The sequence below is a fragment of the Leptopilina boulardi genome, unplaced genomic scaffold (assembly GCF_019393585.1).
Source record: "Leptopilina boulardi isolate dan_hultmark-lab unplaced genomic scaffold, ZJU_Lbou_2.1 LbouV2_149, whole genome shotgun sequence".
NCBI lineage: Eukaryota > Metazoa > Arthropoda > Insecta > Hymenoptera > Figitidae > Leptopilina > Leptopilina boulardi.
In genome coordinates, this window is record NW_026137695.1 from 31,726 (window position 1) to 44,380 (window position 12,655).

Sequence of the window (12,655 nt, forward strand, 5' to 3'; positions counted from 1 at the left end):
CCTTGCCAGTAATATTCTCTCGCCACTCGATTGTACGTTTTCTCCACCCCCAAATGACCTATCGACGCCAACCCATGGCCGTCGTGGAGAACTCTCTCTCTGTACTCCTCAGGTACCACCAGTTTCCAACCATCCTCGTCGCTAACAATCGGAAGGAGTAACGGGTCACTCCTATGTCGATAAAGATGATCGTTCTCAATTTTCCATCCAGGAAAACGCTCCGGGAATTGTCGAACCAAATCTCGTCGCTTAAGGTACCACTGGTACATAATGGTATCAAAGGCATCGATCATCTCCTCGTCATCCTCACTCATTCTGGACAATGCATCTGGGACTTGGTTCAATGCACCTCTCCTGTGAATGATTTCAAAATCCCACACCTGCATTTTAAGGGCCCATCACGCTAGTCGACCACTCGGGTCTTTCAAGTTTCTGAGACACTTTAGGGCACTTTGATCTGTGATCACCTTAAACTTGTATCCCTCGATATACGGTCGCAACTTTTTAATCGCCCACAACAGCGCTAAACACTCCTTCTCCGTGACGCTATAATTCTGTTCTGCCCCTGTCAGAACACGGCTGATATACATCACCGGATGTTCACCGTCGTCAAACTCCTCAGTCAACACAGCTCCAATAGCAAAATTACTCGCATCACATTGGATGGTGAATGTCTTACTAAAGTCAGGACGGGCCAACACTGGCGCTGTTGTAAGTTTGTCCTTCAACTTGTCGAAAGCCTCTTGTTGCTCCTCGCCCCATTCCCAGTCTTGACTCTTCTTGAGCAATTTAAGAAGAGGTATCTTGATTTCGCTATCATTCCTGATAAATCTCGAATACCACCCCACCATGCCCAAAAATCTCCGGAGTTGTTTGACGTTCTTTGGCGCTGGATAGTTTCTCACTGGCTCGGTTTTTTCGGGGTCTGGTCGCAATCCTTCATTGTCGAGAAGATACCCCAAGTAGGTAACCCTAGAGCACCCAAACTCACATTTCTCTGGGTTAACCACAAATTCCGCGTCTGCCAACTTCTTCAAAACTATCTCTAGCCATTTCACGTGATCGACAAACAAGGCATGACTCGACCGGGACTCTAGCTGGGCACTGTGCTGCGAAATGACCACGCTGTTGACAAACAAAGCATGTCCTCATGGGGCATTCCGAAACTTTGTGTCCGACCATCTGACATGTGAAACATGCCCCCACAAATGGCTTCGACCCGCCCGTCGCAATTTGTGTTGTATGTCCAGTGTTTCCAACTCCTTGTTTTGGTGGAAATTGGCGCTTGCCTTTCCCAGCCGCCACTGTCGCAAAAGTAGGGTTAGAAGCCCGTATCGGAGTCGCTGATGGCTGAGGACTTGATTGCTTAATTGCATTCACCTCTGTAGTCCCCTTCTCAGAATCAGTCTTCTTTGTCTTCTTCGACTTTTTCCCCTTACTCTTCTTGTCGACCACCTTCTCTACCTCGCTACCCGTCGCTGACTCGTCTTCTAAAGCCGCTATCTTCTTGGTCTTTTTAGAGGAAGATGGCTTTTTCTCATCCTTCTTCGTACCCTTATAAGTCGCGGCGGGAAAACGCATTTTCTCTTTAGGGGGAGGGGGGACGTATCTGTCCTAAGATGCCCCATTATAAGTCGCAAACTGGTTATGTAGGAAGATATTTTCTCCCCTTTCGCTTGGGTCCTACTCCTCATCTCGTCTATCACTTCGTCGTCATCAATGGTCGTTAAATACTCTCGTCGAAAAGCTTTTTTAAATGATCTCCACGAACCAATTTCTTTACGAATTGTGCGGAACCACCTACTCGCATTGCCCTTAAAAATGCTGGGAAGTGTTTGGAGGAGGTCTTCGTCGCTTATCATGTCGCAATCTCGGCAGTCTTCAATCCTCTCTAAGAATTCTTCGGGATCTTCTTGCTCTTCACCCGAGAACTTAATATCCCAATCTTTTAGAGTCCTATTGACTTTATTTAATCGAGAAGCTAAACGATAATCTCTTCGCCTCTGAGTCCTGTCGCTAACGTCAGTCTCGTTGTCAGTCGAAGAATTTTCAAAGAGTGTCCTCCTAGCATCAATCCGTTGAGTATTCCGAGAAGTAGGTCTTCGGCTGGAATCCCTACGTCTCTGACGATCCCCTTCCCTAGTCGAGAATCCGTCGCTAACTTCCGATCTCACTCTACTGTCGCTATGTAACTCACTGGGTTCACTCTTTACTACGGAACCCCTTTCTCTCTTTATGTATGTGCGCCTACTGTCACATACTTCCTCACTCCTAATCCTGTTTTCGCCTACTGTCCGGGGGGTTGGGTTATGGATGGTGTTGGGACTCTCTCCTCCTGATAGGCCCTGATTAACCGAAGTTATTTCATCCCCTTCCCCTGTCGCAATTTCTACTGGATTTTGAGATGGCCGGTGATAATTGCTATTATCCCCCAAATTCTGACCCATACTAGCAGCCATTAAATGGTTATTAATGCGGATCAGCTGTTGTAGTTCTGGACTCAGGGTAAACTTGGCTATGGATTGTCGCAAGCTAATCACCCCGGGCGACATCGTCGCTGAAACCCTCATTGACGGGGCAGAATTCACGGTGGTCGTTGGCGCGGAGTTCATAGAATGAACGGCTGACATTCGTGGTGGGGAATTTGTGGGGATCGACGCTGTGGACATCACCGGTGGTGATTGTTGATCTCCTAAAAACCCCAAGTCACGAATCGACCGTGAATTTTTCTCCTCGTCGCTACTCGAATAATACTCGCCTCCTCTTTTAAGATTTACATTGGGCAATAATTTTTCTTCTGTGAAAGCCTCAAACTGAAAAACTTTGACTGAGTTCCCTTTATCGTACTCGTCGCAAAAGGGTACGTTAGTTTCTGGGGGAGCGCGAGTTTCAATTCTGCCCGAAACAATCGTTCTCGCAAAACTTGTAACGAGCCACTAATACATAATTGATTAGTCAACAGGCTCGTTACCACTTGTCCTACCGGCATTCCTAAAACCACTTGCCACAATTCCTTCGCCTGTGGGATTGTTAACAAGAGACGCATCCTTTCTTTGTAGAAATGCATTCGTTCAATTGCCTCTGCCATCTTGAACGCTCGAAAAATTTAATTGTCGACAAACAAACAAAAAATTTTTTTTTTTAAGGGGGCCCGTTCCCTATTAGATACGTCACTGGTCAATAAAAAGAAATGCCGTTAAATAATCGTGTCGCCACAAAGAAAATTTTTCTCCCTTAAAAATTTTCACGCAAAATTGTAAATTTATTTTTTGAAGGGCCCGTCGATCCGTTGACACGGCCCTGGTCAATAATTTTTATACACTTGCTTGACTAGTCGCAAAGGAAAATTTTACTCCCTAAAATTTTTCACTCATTTTGGAATTCTAGAAATAAAGGTGCCAATTTTATAGGTACGGCCCTGACAATTAAATTCAAGTTAGCACCACTTGACTTTTCACAAAAATAAATTGTCGCAAAAATTAACCAGTCGCAAAAATTAAATTTGGTATAACTTATAATTTTTGGGGCCCGCTCACTATTAGTTACGGCACTGGTCACTCGTAAAAATTCAATTTTATAACCGGGTCGTCATTAAGAGAATTTTTCCCATTAAAAATTCTCACGTAAAATGTCAATTAATTTTTGATAGGGCCCGTCGGTCCGTTGACACGGCCCTGGTAAACAATAAGAAAATTCAACAATTACTTGACTTGTCGTTAAGGAAATTTTACCCACTAAAATTTGCAATTATAATTAAAGACATTTTTAAAGATGACCGTCGCGATAATAATACGGTCCTGGATTAATTTTTGTTTATTTAACAAATCTTTTTTTTTAAAAGTCACACTAATCGACTCTCAATTCTATTCCACACGTTTTATTTAAAATTTTCAATTTCTCCACTCATTGAAAATTTTTCAAGTCGCAAGATTCCCTACTGCGCAAGTCACAAGTGTTTGAAATTTCTATCTTCTTCCAAGTCGAGAAGCATGGGTCTCAAATTCAAACACCGAGATATCACGTAATACGCATGCGTGACGAATCACATGGTATGGTATAATTAATACGCCGGCCACGTGGAAAGCAATTATTAATAATAAATAATTTTTTCAAAATATAATCACGCACAAAAATCCAGAAAAATTCACTGATTCCGAGAAAAATCGATCCGTCAAAATCAGTCGAGAAATGTCTCTGAAATTAATTCTTGAAAATTTCTACACGTGACTATGGCGGACGCTATGCATATTAAATTTACCTGGGAACACTCGCGAAATTGTCTCACTTTATTCGCCCGAACACAACTCCTCAACCATGTCGCAAATTATAAATTTCAGGGCAGAAACAATAAAATTCATTACATGAAAAATTACAATCAGCAACAAAACATTTTCTATCGAAATTATCAGGTCGAGAAAGTCACAAAAATCAAGGCACAAAAATTTTGTAGTGTCTCAAAGATTCTCAACGAGGCCCCACGTTGGGCGCCAATTTTTATAACGAAATTATTAAATTAATTAAATGTTGTTAATTAATAACCCCTTTTTAAGTTACAAAAAGAAAACCCAACGTGAAAATTGTTAGACGCCAGCCAATTTTTTATGGAATTGGCAAACCAGAAAAATCACAAATTTCACGAAATAACCCCAACACTCAAATTAACCAAATTAAATCTCAGGGGAGATTCTGTCAAAAACGAAAGTCGCAAAAAGGGACACGACCCTTGTGACACGACAACAACAAAATTGGACTTACCCCCGACGACACTCGGCTCACAATTTCCTTTTTGTCTGTCCTCTCAGCTGATGATGGGAAGTCGCCGGTAAGGGAAAAATGGCCAAACACACAAAATAAACAAAAACTCTCTTTTTTACACACTTTATTACTTGTAATAATAATTCGAGCCTCCGCTCGACAGCCGTACAGTAATCGTCTCCAATTACAAGAAAATACCACTTCTCTACACAACTCAATACAAATTTCACAACACGACAACGTCCAAGACTCTACACGCTCTCTGTGTATCTTTCATTGATTCTTACTTCGATCGCCTTCGTCTCCGTCTCGTTCCATAAGTGGCCGCCGTGATGGCGCCACCTCCCGGACTCCTGCGTTGTCTCTGCTCCAAATCCCCAAACGCGCGAAACCCAACCCCAGTCAAAAATTGCCGTCACAAATTATAATATAATTAATATTATTATAATAATGTAATGATGATTGTTTAAACAATTACGAAATTTATTGAAGATATATGGCTGCAGTTAGTTCGTAATTTCGGCATCTTATACACATACATCATTACGTGATAATACATCGACCAACGATTAGTCATTCATATAGTCACAGTCGGTTTCTTACCGAGATTAATGTGGATAATTAACCGACTGTAATCTTTTCGTCTGTTAAATCTTGATCGATAATAAAATCTTTTATTTGCTGTAAGAGATTATATATTGATTATAATATTTAAGAAATACTTAATTTTTTAATGACATGGTTATATTCGCTTGTATTAATAATTATGATATATATAGTTATTATATTTGTGTATTCTAATTCATATATACCATATTTATAATAATTAAAACTATTGTAATTTTGGTTGCCTAGTTATAGGCGAATTTTATAATTATTAGAAAAGGTTTTTGTTTTTCCGGGATGTAACAGTCCTTCCCCCTTAGACTTTTATTGTCCTCAATAAATTACATGAATTCAGTAAGGTTTTATAATGTTTGCAATTAATTTCTTATAAATAATATTTCTTTGACGTTCATCCCCCCCCCCTTTTTTTTTTGCTTACAATAAGAGAAATAAATACGATTTGCTACACAAAGATCTGTGCAGTTTTCTAATCAAAATCCAAACAATTTCTTCTTGACTACGTGACATTCGTCATGTTTTTGTGTTTTATGGAATGTCATCAAATTTTGCTTGGTAACCCGTTGAAGATCACTCTGTTTGCATGTGAGAACAAGCTTTAGTATTTTCTACATTATGGAAGACTGCGAATCGGTTGACAGTGACACTACTACAGTTAATTTTATAGATTATATTGCAAGAAACATGTTACCATTGCCTTTGATGAGAAGTCGACAGATGGGTCCAGGTGAGTAATTTTATTCTTCTATTGTTATTCTTTCTTAGATTCTCTTTACTGACACATATCTTTAATTGCTTATCTTTTAAATCATGGCAAATGCAACGACAAATGCATCAGATAGTGAATTTTTAAATTCAATAAGTGCTTTTGATTTGACATTATTAGGACCTTTTGACAATTCGGTTGAAGTTGATGAATTAATTTCGGAATCTAATAATCCCATAACATTAACTTCAAATTCTATTGATATTTCGCGTTCAAGTGTTGCTTATGTGAATCAACAACGTCTTTTAATAGAGAGAATAATTGAACTAGAAAAAAGACTTAATATTTTTCAATTTGCTTTATGAAAAGTTTCGTCAGATAAAGCTATAAATATTTTGTGTAATTTATGTGGTTTGATTTTTTGTAAAACCATTTTGAAGGATGAATTTAAAGTTGTTCGTGAATTGGATAGTCGTCGACGTGGAGTGTTAATGCGCGTTAGATCTGTTGAATTGAAATAAAGTATGCTATCCAAGGAAACTCATTTTAAATCTTATGGTTATTCTGTAGATATTTATTAAGTAACGTTATCTTTTGTTTAGTTTTAGTAAATTCTAAGAGGTCATTCCGACCTTTTGCTCGAGTCTTAACGAGGATGTTCCTTTTAATTACGGAAGTAAATAGATTGTTAAATTTGGCTGCTAGCATAAAACAATATGTAAATGCTCCAACTTCACATATGACACTAAGAAAGAGGCGAGGACGTCCAAGGAAAGTTGATGTTCTGTCTTCGTCATCCACTTCAGTACCATTTTTAAGTTCGAAAATAGAAGAATATGAAAATATTTTAATTTGTGCAAGGGAACATGTTAATGAGTTGGATAAAATAGTCGTGGAAACAATATCCGATCCTGTTTCTCGACCAAAAACATGCACTCATTTGACAACTTCCAACATTTCAATTTGTCAAGGGTGAGTTTGTATTTTGTAGAGATTTGTTATAAATCAATTTATTTTTCTCTTATTATTATATTATTAATATGTGTGTACATATATTTTTATTTATATATACATATATTACACACATATATATATGCATATATAATTTGATGTATAATTTGTAAACGTTCTCTTTTTTTTAGAATTCCGGGAAGTTCTCATCAATTTTGTACTTGCGGATTGTTTCTTACTGATGATGCTCCTTGTTCTTGCCGCAAAGGACTATCTTATTCTTATGCGTCAACACCCGAAAATCAACGAGAGTTTGCTCCAGCGATGCAAGCAAATGAACCAATTGCAGGTCCCAGTTCTTTTTGTTATCCTTCCATTAAGGTGGAGAAAGTTGATGTGGATTCGGATACATCGTTTTGATTATTATTATTTAACAAACACAAATCTTTTATGTAATTCTTAGGTACACCATTTAAAATCATTATCAATAATTAATAATTAGTTTTTGTTATAAAACCTTATAGAATATGTATGTTTGGACAAAAATAAATTTTATTGTTTTCTTAATTGTTTAAATAAACTTATAATCTACTAAAAAGTTATTTTTAATTGTGTGTTAATATATACTAATTTTGTTTAATAATTCCTATTAATATTATTAATTTTTCTCTTTTCTAGTTTTAATAATTATTACAGGTAATTTTGAACATAATTGCTATTTATTGGTAACATTTTTTTTTGAGTTCGCGCAAGCGCATCTGTTAATATTTATGAAATTCTGTATTTTTAATTACAGTTGAATCTATTGATTTAGAATTAATATTTATGCCATTTATTTATATTAAAATTATGTTTTAATTATAATTACTCAACAAATTTAACCTTAACATAATTATTATGCTCTATCTATATTCTATTAGAATGACCCTATTAGATTATCATAAATTAGTTAATTATTTGACATCTTTTGTACAGCGCTGCGATGCTTTGTTAGGGTCGATACTCGTGGTCGAAACATACAGTATAATGCACGGTAGGTTAATTCGAGGTGTAAAGACTGTATATTATGACATTGCGTGAGGCGCGTTATAGAGTGAAGTTAGTTGATAGTCGCATTGGTATGAACCTCTAAAACGTAATACTTTAAGGTTCATACACAATTGAACGCATTATTAAATTAGGTTGCTTAGATTAATTTATTTGTATTATTGATAATTATTACTTATAATTTAAAGATATACTTAATTTGTTTATTTTAATTAATAATTAATATTTTATTAATAATTGAATTGTAAAAGATTAAATTTTTAGTAATATAATTTGGTAATAATACCAATAAATTAATCTTGTTTTGTGACATTTTAGTTTGCGCAAGCGCATTATTTAGAAGTTTAATAAAATTCGTAAATTGCATGGATCTGAAAAGACTAGTTAAAACTTCCTCATTGAAAATTCTGATGCCGTTTCCTACGCCAGATACGCATCGTAACCTACGCCGTTTCCGCCTTTGAATCCGACGTCGAATTCGACATGGAATTCGCAGTCGGAAACGACGCCCGATCCGTAGCCGAGATTTGTGATCGTTTCCGGCGGTAACAAGGTAGCGGTCTATTGCGGATATTTTTATCATATTCTGCTAAAGTGAGTCTACAACTACCACATATACTTAATAGATATTTATCACTTTGTAAAAAAAAATTACTGTTCACATGGTTTTGAATACGAGCTGCTATTGATTCAGTTATAGAAAACGAACTTGCTTTTTGTTTACCAAAAATAATCTTGTTACCGCACATAACACAAACATTTTTCTATTTTCTTCATGACTTAAATATTGTGACATATTAAAAATCTGAATTTTAATTTTACATTAATTCTAATTTAAAGAAATTGCACTTTTGTAGAACGAACAACTATAAAAAATTGTAAACTATAAAGTTCTTTTTTTGGACAAAATCGAAATTAAAATAAGATGCAATAAAGTAAAACAACTGCGAATCTTAGATGAAGCCGTATCCAGGATATACATCTAAGTGCGAATTATTCTACTTCTAAACATACGTGTAATGTTTTTGTCATAAATCATTCGAGAAATTTCGTGTTTATGTTGATAATTGACGAGGATCCGACTTATCGAGAATGTGGGAAAATGCTTATTATCAAACAGATATTTTTTAGTTTCATACAAGTAAATAGTTTCTTCACTTAAATTGTGCGAATAATATATTTTTTAAACAATTTTTTTTATAAAAAAACAAAAAGAATTAATGGAAAAATCTGGAGAAAATTTTTTAAACAGAAAAATTCATTTTTTTAATTTTTTTTACATTTTTTCAATTTTCTCGAGAAATTAATCAGATACGATTTTAATTCAAAGTGGTTATCAAATCTAAGACCATCAAGAACAAGATCCAATGGTCAGATTTGGTTGACAATTTGTTGGAACTTTCGACTCGTTCAACGACGCCGTTGACCAATTTACCGCCAACATAAAGTACCGCCAACTCAAAAATTGTAGGGGGACAAACCCTTACAAACCTATGTTTCTATTGGGATCTGACATTCGTACACATGCCATCTGGTGTTGAAAAATGTAACTAGTTTTGGATAACTGTTTGTGTCACTTGCAATTGTAGTTCCGCTGTCATTGTTAATTATTTTATCATTATGAATGAAGCTACATTTTTACCGCGTGAGAAATCTTCCTGCAGAATTAAGTGTTCTGTGAGAGGCTGTGGCAGTACTGTAGCGAAAAATTTAAGCGTAATTTTCCATAAATTTCCGAAACCAAAACAACGAGTAGTGGATGTGAAAATACGTTTGATAATTTTGAAAAAGTCGATCAATTAAAGGCCTGGAAAAATGCTTTAAAAATAAACAGTATAAAGCCTTCTATGAGAGTATGTTCTCTGCATTTCAAAAGAAGTGATTACATTTTGCCAGGTAAGTTTAAGATTTTAAAATTTGGAGGTTATATAATCTTTCATATTACCCGTGCATGTGAACATTTTGAAAGTTAATTTATCACTGTAAAAACGGATAAATAAATTTTTTTTTCAGTTCTTGTTAAGAGACTTTTACAATGAAAAATGAAATACATACATTTATAAATTTTCATATAATTTCATGAAATATAAAGGAAAATACAATACTTTTCTTGCACATGTATCGCTGGATTTGAGAAAATAATTTGTATAAAAATAAGATTTCTTTTATATTTTTATTCATGTTTGTAAATAGGAATGTAAATAGTAATTTTGTATTAAAAAAATTTACTTATACATTTATTAAATTAAGCAATATTTTTTAAACGATTTTATTCTATTGCATCCCATGTTATTCCCATGTAAATTCACTAAAAGTGTTACCCAATTTACGCCATATTGCTTTAGGCCCCGCCCCCATGTCAGATCCCAATACAATCTTCAGTCATTCCCTAATTCTAAATTTTTATTTCAAGTTACGTCTATAATTTCAAACAAGACAATTCCATATAATTTGCATCTTCAGGAAAATAATCATTAAATTATTAAAAAGTATGTGTCAAAATTATATTTTCAAATTATCTTTATTTAATTTTAAAAACTTTCATAATTCTTTTAAAAATCTTCTACAATTTCCCAATTCCAAAGAATACTGACGTTTAAAGTTGACAGTTATTCTTCAACTGTATATTATTTTATTCTTATGTGTTTCCAAATAACTTTTACCTTTGATTCCTAAGTTTGTTAATTTTACTTTATTTAGTTGTAACTAACAAATTTTACTCCTTGTACTGTGTATTTCCTTAATTTTTCAGATTTTCTAAAAATTCAATGGAAATAAATAACCAAATTGTTCCCGAGCTATTGGATGAGAATCCAGGCTCAAAAACAATTAAATAAATTTTAATGATAGTAATAATAATCGAAATGAAAGCTCACCGAGCCAGAATTCGTTGATTTAAAATAATAATAACAATACAGGATAATTACAAAGTATAGCAAATTTTTTATTTACACTATATATTTAAAAATATCGAGCAATTAAAATTATTACGTCGTCGGATACGGACCGATATCAAGCTACAAATATTCGCTTTACATAAAGAGAACCACGCTAATGGTTCTGTTAAATTAAATACAAATGATAAAATTAACGTTGTATAAAACACTACATTGACTATGATAAAAATAAAGAATTCACAACATTCGCAAAACGGAAACTTTAATTGCATGAAAACGAGTCTATAATCTATAATTTGTCGAACGATAACGATATTCTATTTGATACCAGTCACAAGGGGTGAAAGGCTCAAAGGTTGGAAATAACGTAATCGTCATCCCGTATTATGTTTTGGTGTGCGAGAAATTATTTATCGGATTTTTCTTTTTTTTGTACGGGATTTTTCTGTCGAGAACATCCTTGTATTTAGCGAAATGACGTAGTTTCTCCTAGCTAAATGGACGGGCGTTCCGTTCCAGCGAAGAATTATTCGTCGGGGTACCAAGGGATTTGAAGCGCGTTCCACACTTAAACTTTTCGGGCGTCCGACACGACACACGTGCCCCCTCTTCTCCATCTACCAAATGCATTCCCCTCCTGACGTAGGAGAAGTTAGTATTGAAGAGGGGGCACGTTTCACGTGTCGGGCGTCCGAAAAGTTTAAGTGTGGAACGCGCTTTACTCCCGGCCCAAGAAAATTCCAAGCGGCACAGTTACAGCGAGCGTATTGTAGCTAGGGAAAACCGATTTCCAAGATGGCGTCGTCTTTTCACACGGCGTAAACCGCGGCAAAGTTTGACGAGCTGAAAAGAGAAAGGGTTAGTGGAGACTTACTCACTGTAGCGAAACAGCGAGTAAGTAGAAAGAAAAAGTTGCCTTGAATTTTGGTAAAGAAGGAATCTTTATTTATAGCAAGGACTTGGAAAAGTGGAGTGATCGTACAACGAGTGCAAGTGTAGATCGCCTCTCCTGAGTGGTCCAACACCCAGTCCTTATATACCCTCAGCGAGTCACCTCGACTGCGAGTGAAATATTTACTACAGATTTACTACAGAACAGCGCTCGTAGCGTTAAACAATAAGAACTAAATTGAAAACTTATAAGTAATACACACACACATATATCTAACATTATAAATTATAAATAAATTATAAATTATTATAACAATAATATTTATAATTAACAATCAATAAAATTACAATTATTATAATAACAAAAATTATAATTATTAATTATAATTATATTATTAGTTAATCACAATTTATTACAATATAGTAATTATTTATAATAAATTATAAGTTATAATTAATATATAAATAGATTACAACATTAAACATCGAACATAATCTTTTTTATAAACAAATTCACTGAAAACTCCGCTCGGAAAAGTATCCGGCGAGCAGGAGGATTAAAGAAGTGACGCGTTGACAGCAAAGGGCCTGACGCGTGGAGAGTGGGAGAGAAAAGCGGGAAATAGGAGAGAGGCGCGGCGGTGGAGTTTGGTTGGGAAAGCGTAGCAGACCCGTTAACAATGACTCAGCCAAGGACAAGAAATTCATGAAGAATGAGCAATTTTGGCTATCTTCATGAATTTAAGTCACCCCTATCAGTGACATGTATCAATTCCCCCCCTTG

At 35.3% G+C, this 12,655-nt stretch overlaps 1 protein-coding gene across 1 annotated transcript; it reads left to right on the forward strand.

The window, feature by feature from the left end:
* The first annotated feature begins 6,578 nt into the window (after positions 1-6,578).
* Positions 6,579-7,596, forward strand: LOC127291630 (uncharacterized). The gene is made up of 2 exons (XM_051320830.1): positions 6,579-7,057; positions 7,228-7,596. The coding sequence occupies exons 1-2, from the start codon at positions 6,741-6,743 to the stop codon at positions 7,454-7,456; spliced, it is 546 nt and encodes a 181-aa protein (XP_051176787.1). The 5' UTR covers positions 6,579-6,740; the 3' UTR covers positions 7,457-7,596.
* The last annotated feature ends 5,059 nt before the right edge of the window (positions 7,597-12,655 follow it).

Coding starts and splice junctions, on each gene's coding strand:
- LOC127291630 (XM_051320830.1), top strand. CDS start 6,741: ATGTTCCTTTTAATTACGGAAGTAAATAGATTGTTAAATTTGGCTGCT. Junction 7,058..7,227: donor AACATTTCAATTTGTCAAGG/GTGAGTTTGTAT, acceptor TCTTTTTTTTAG/AATTCCGGGAAGTTCTCATC.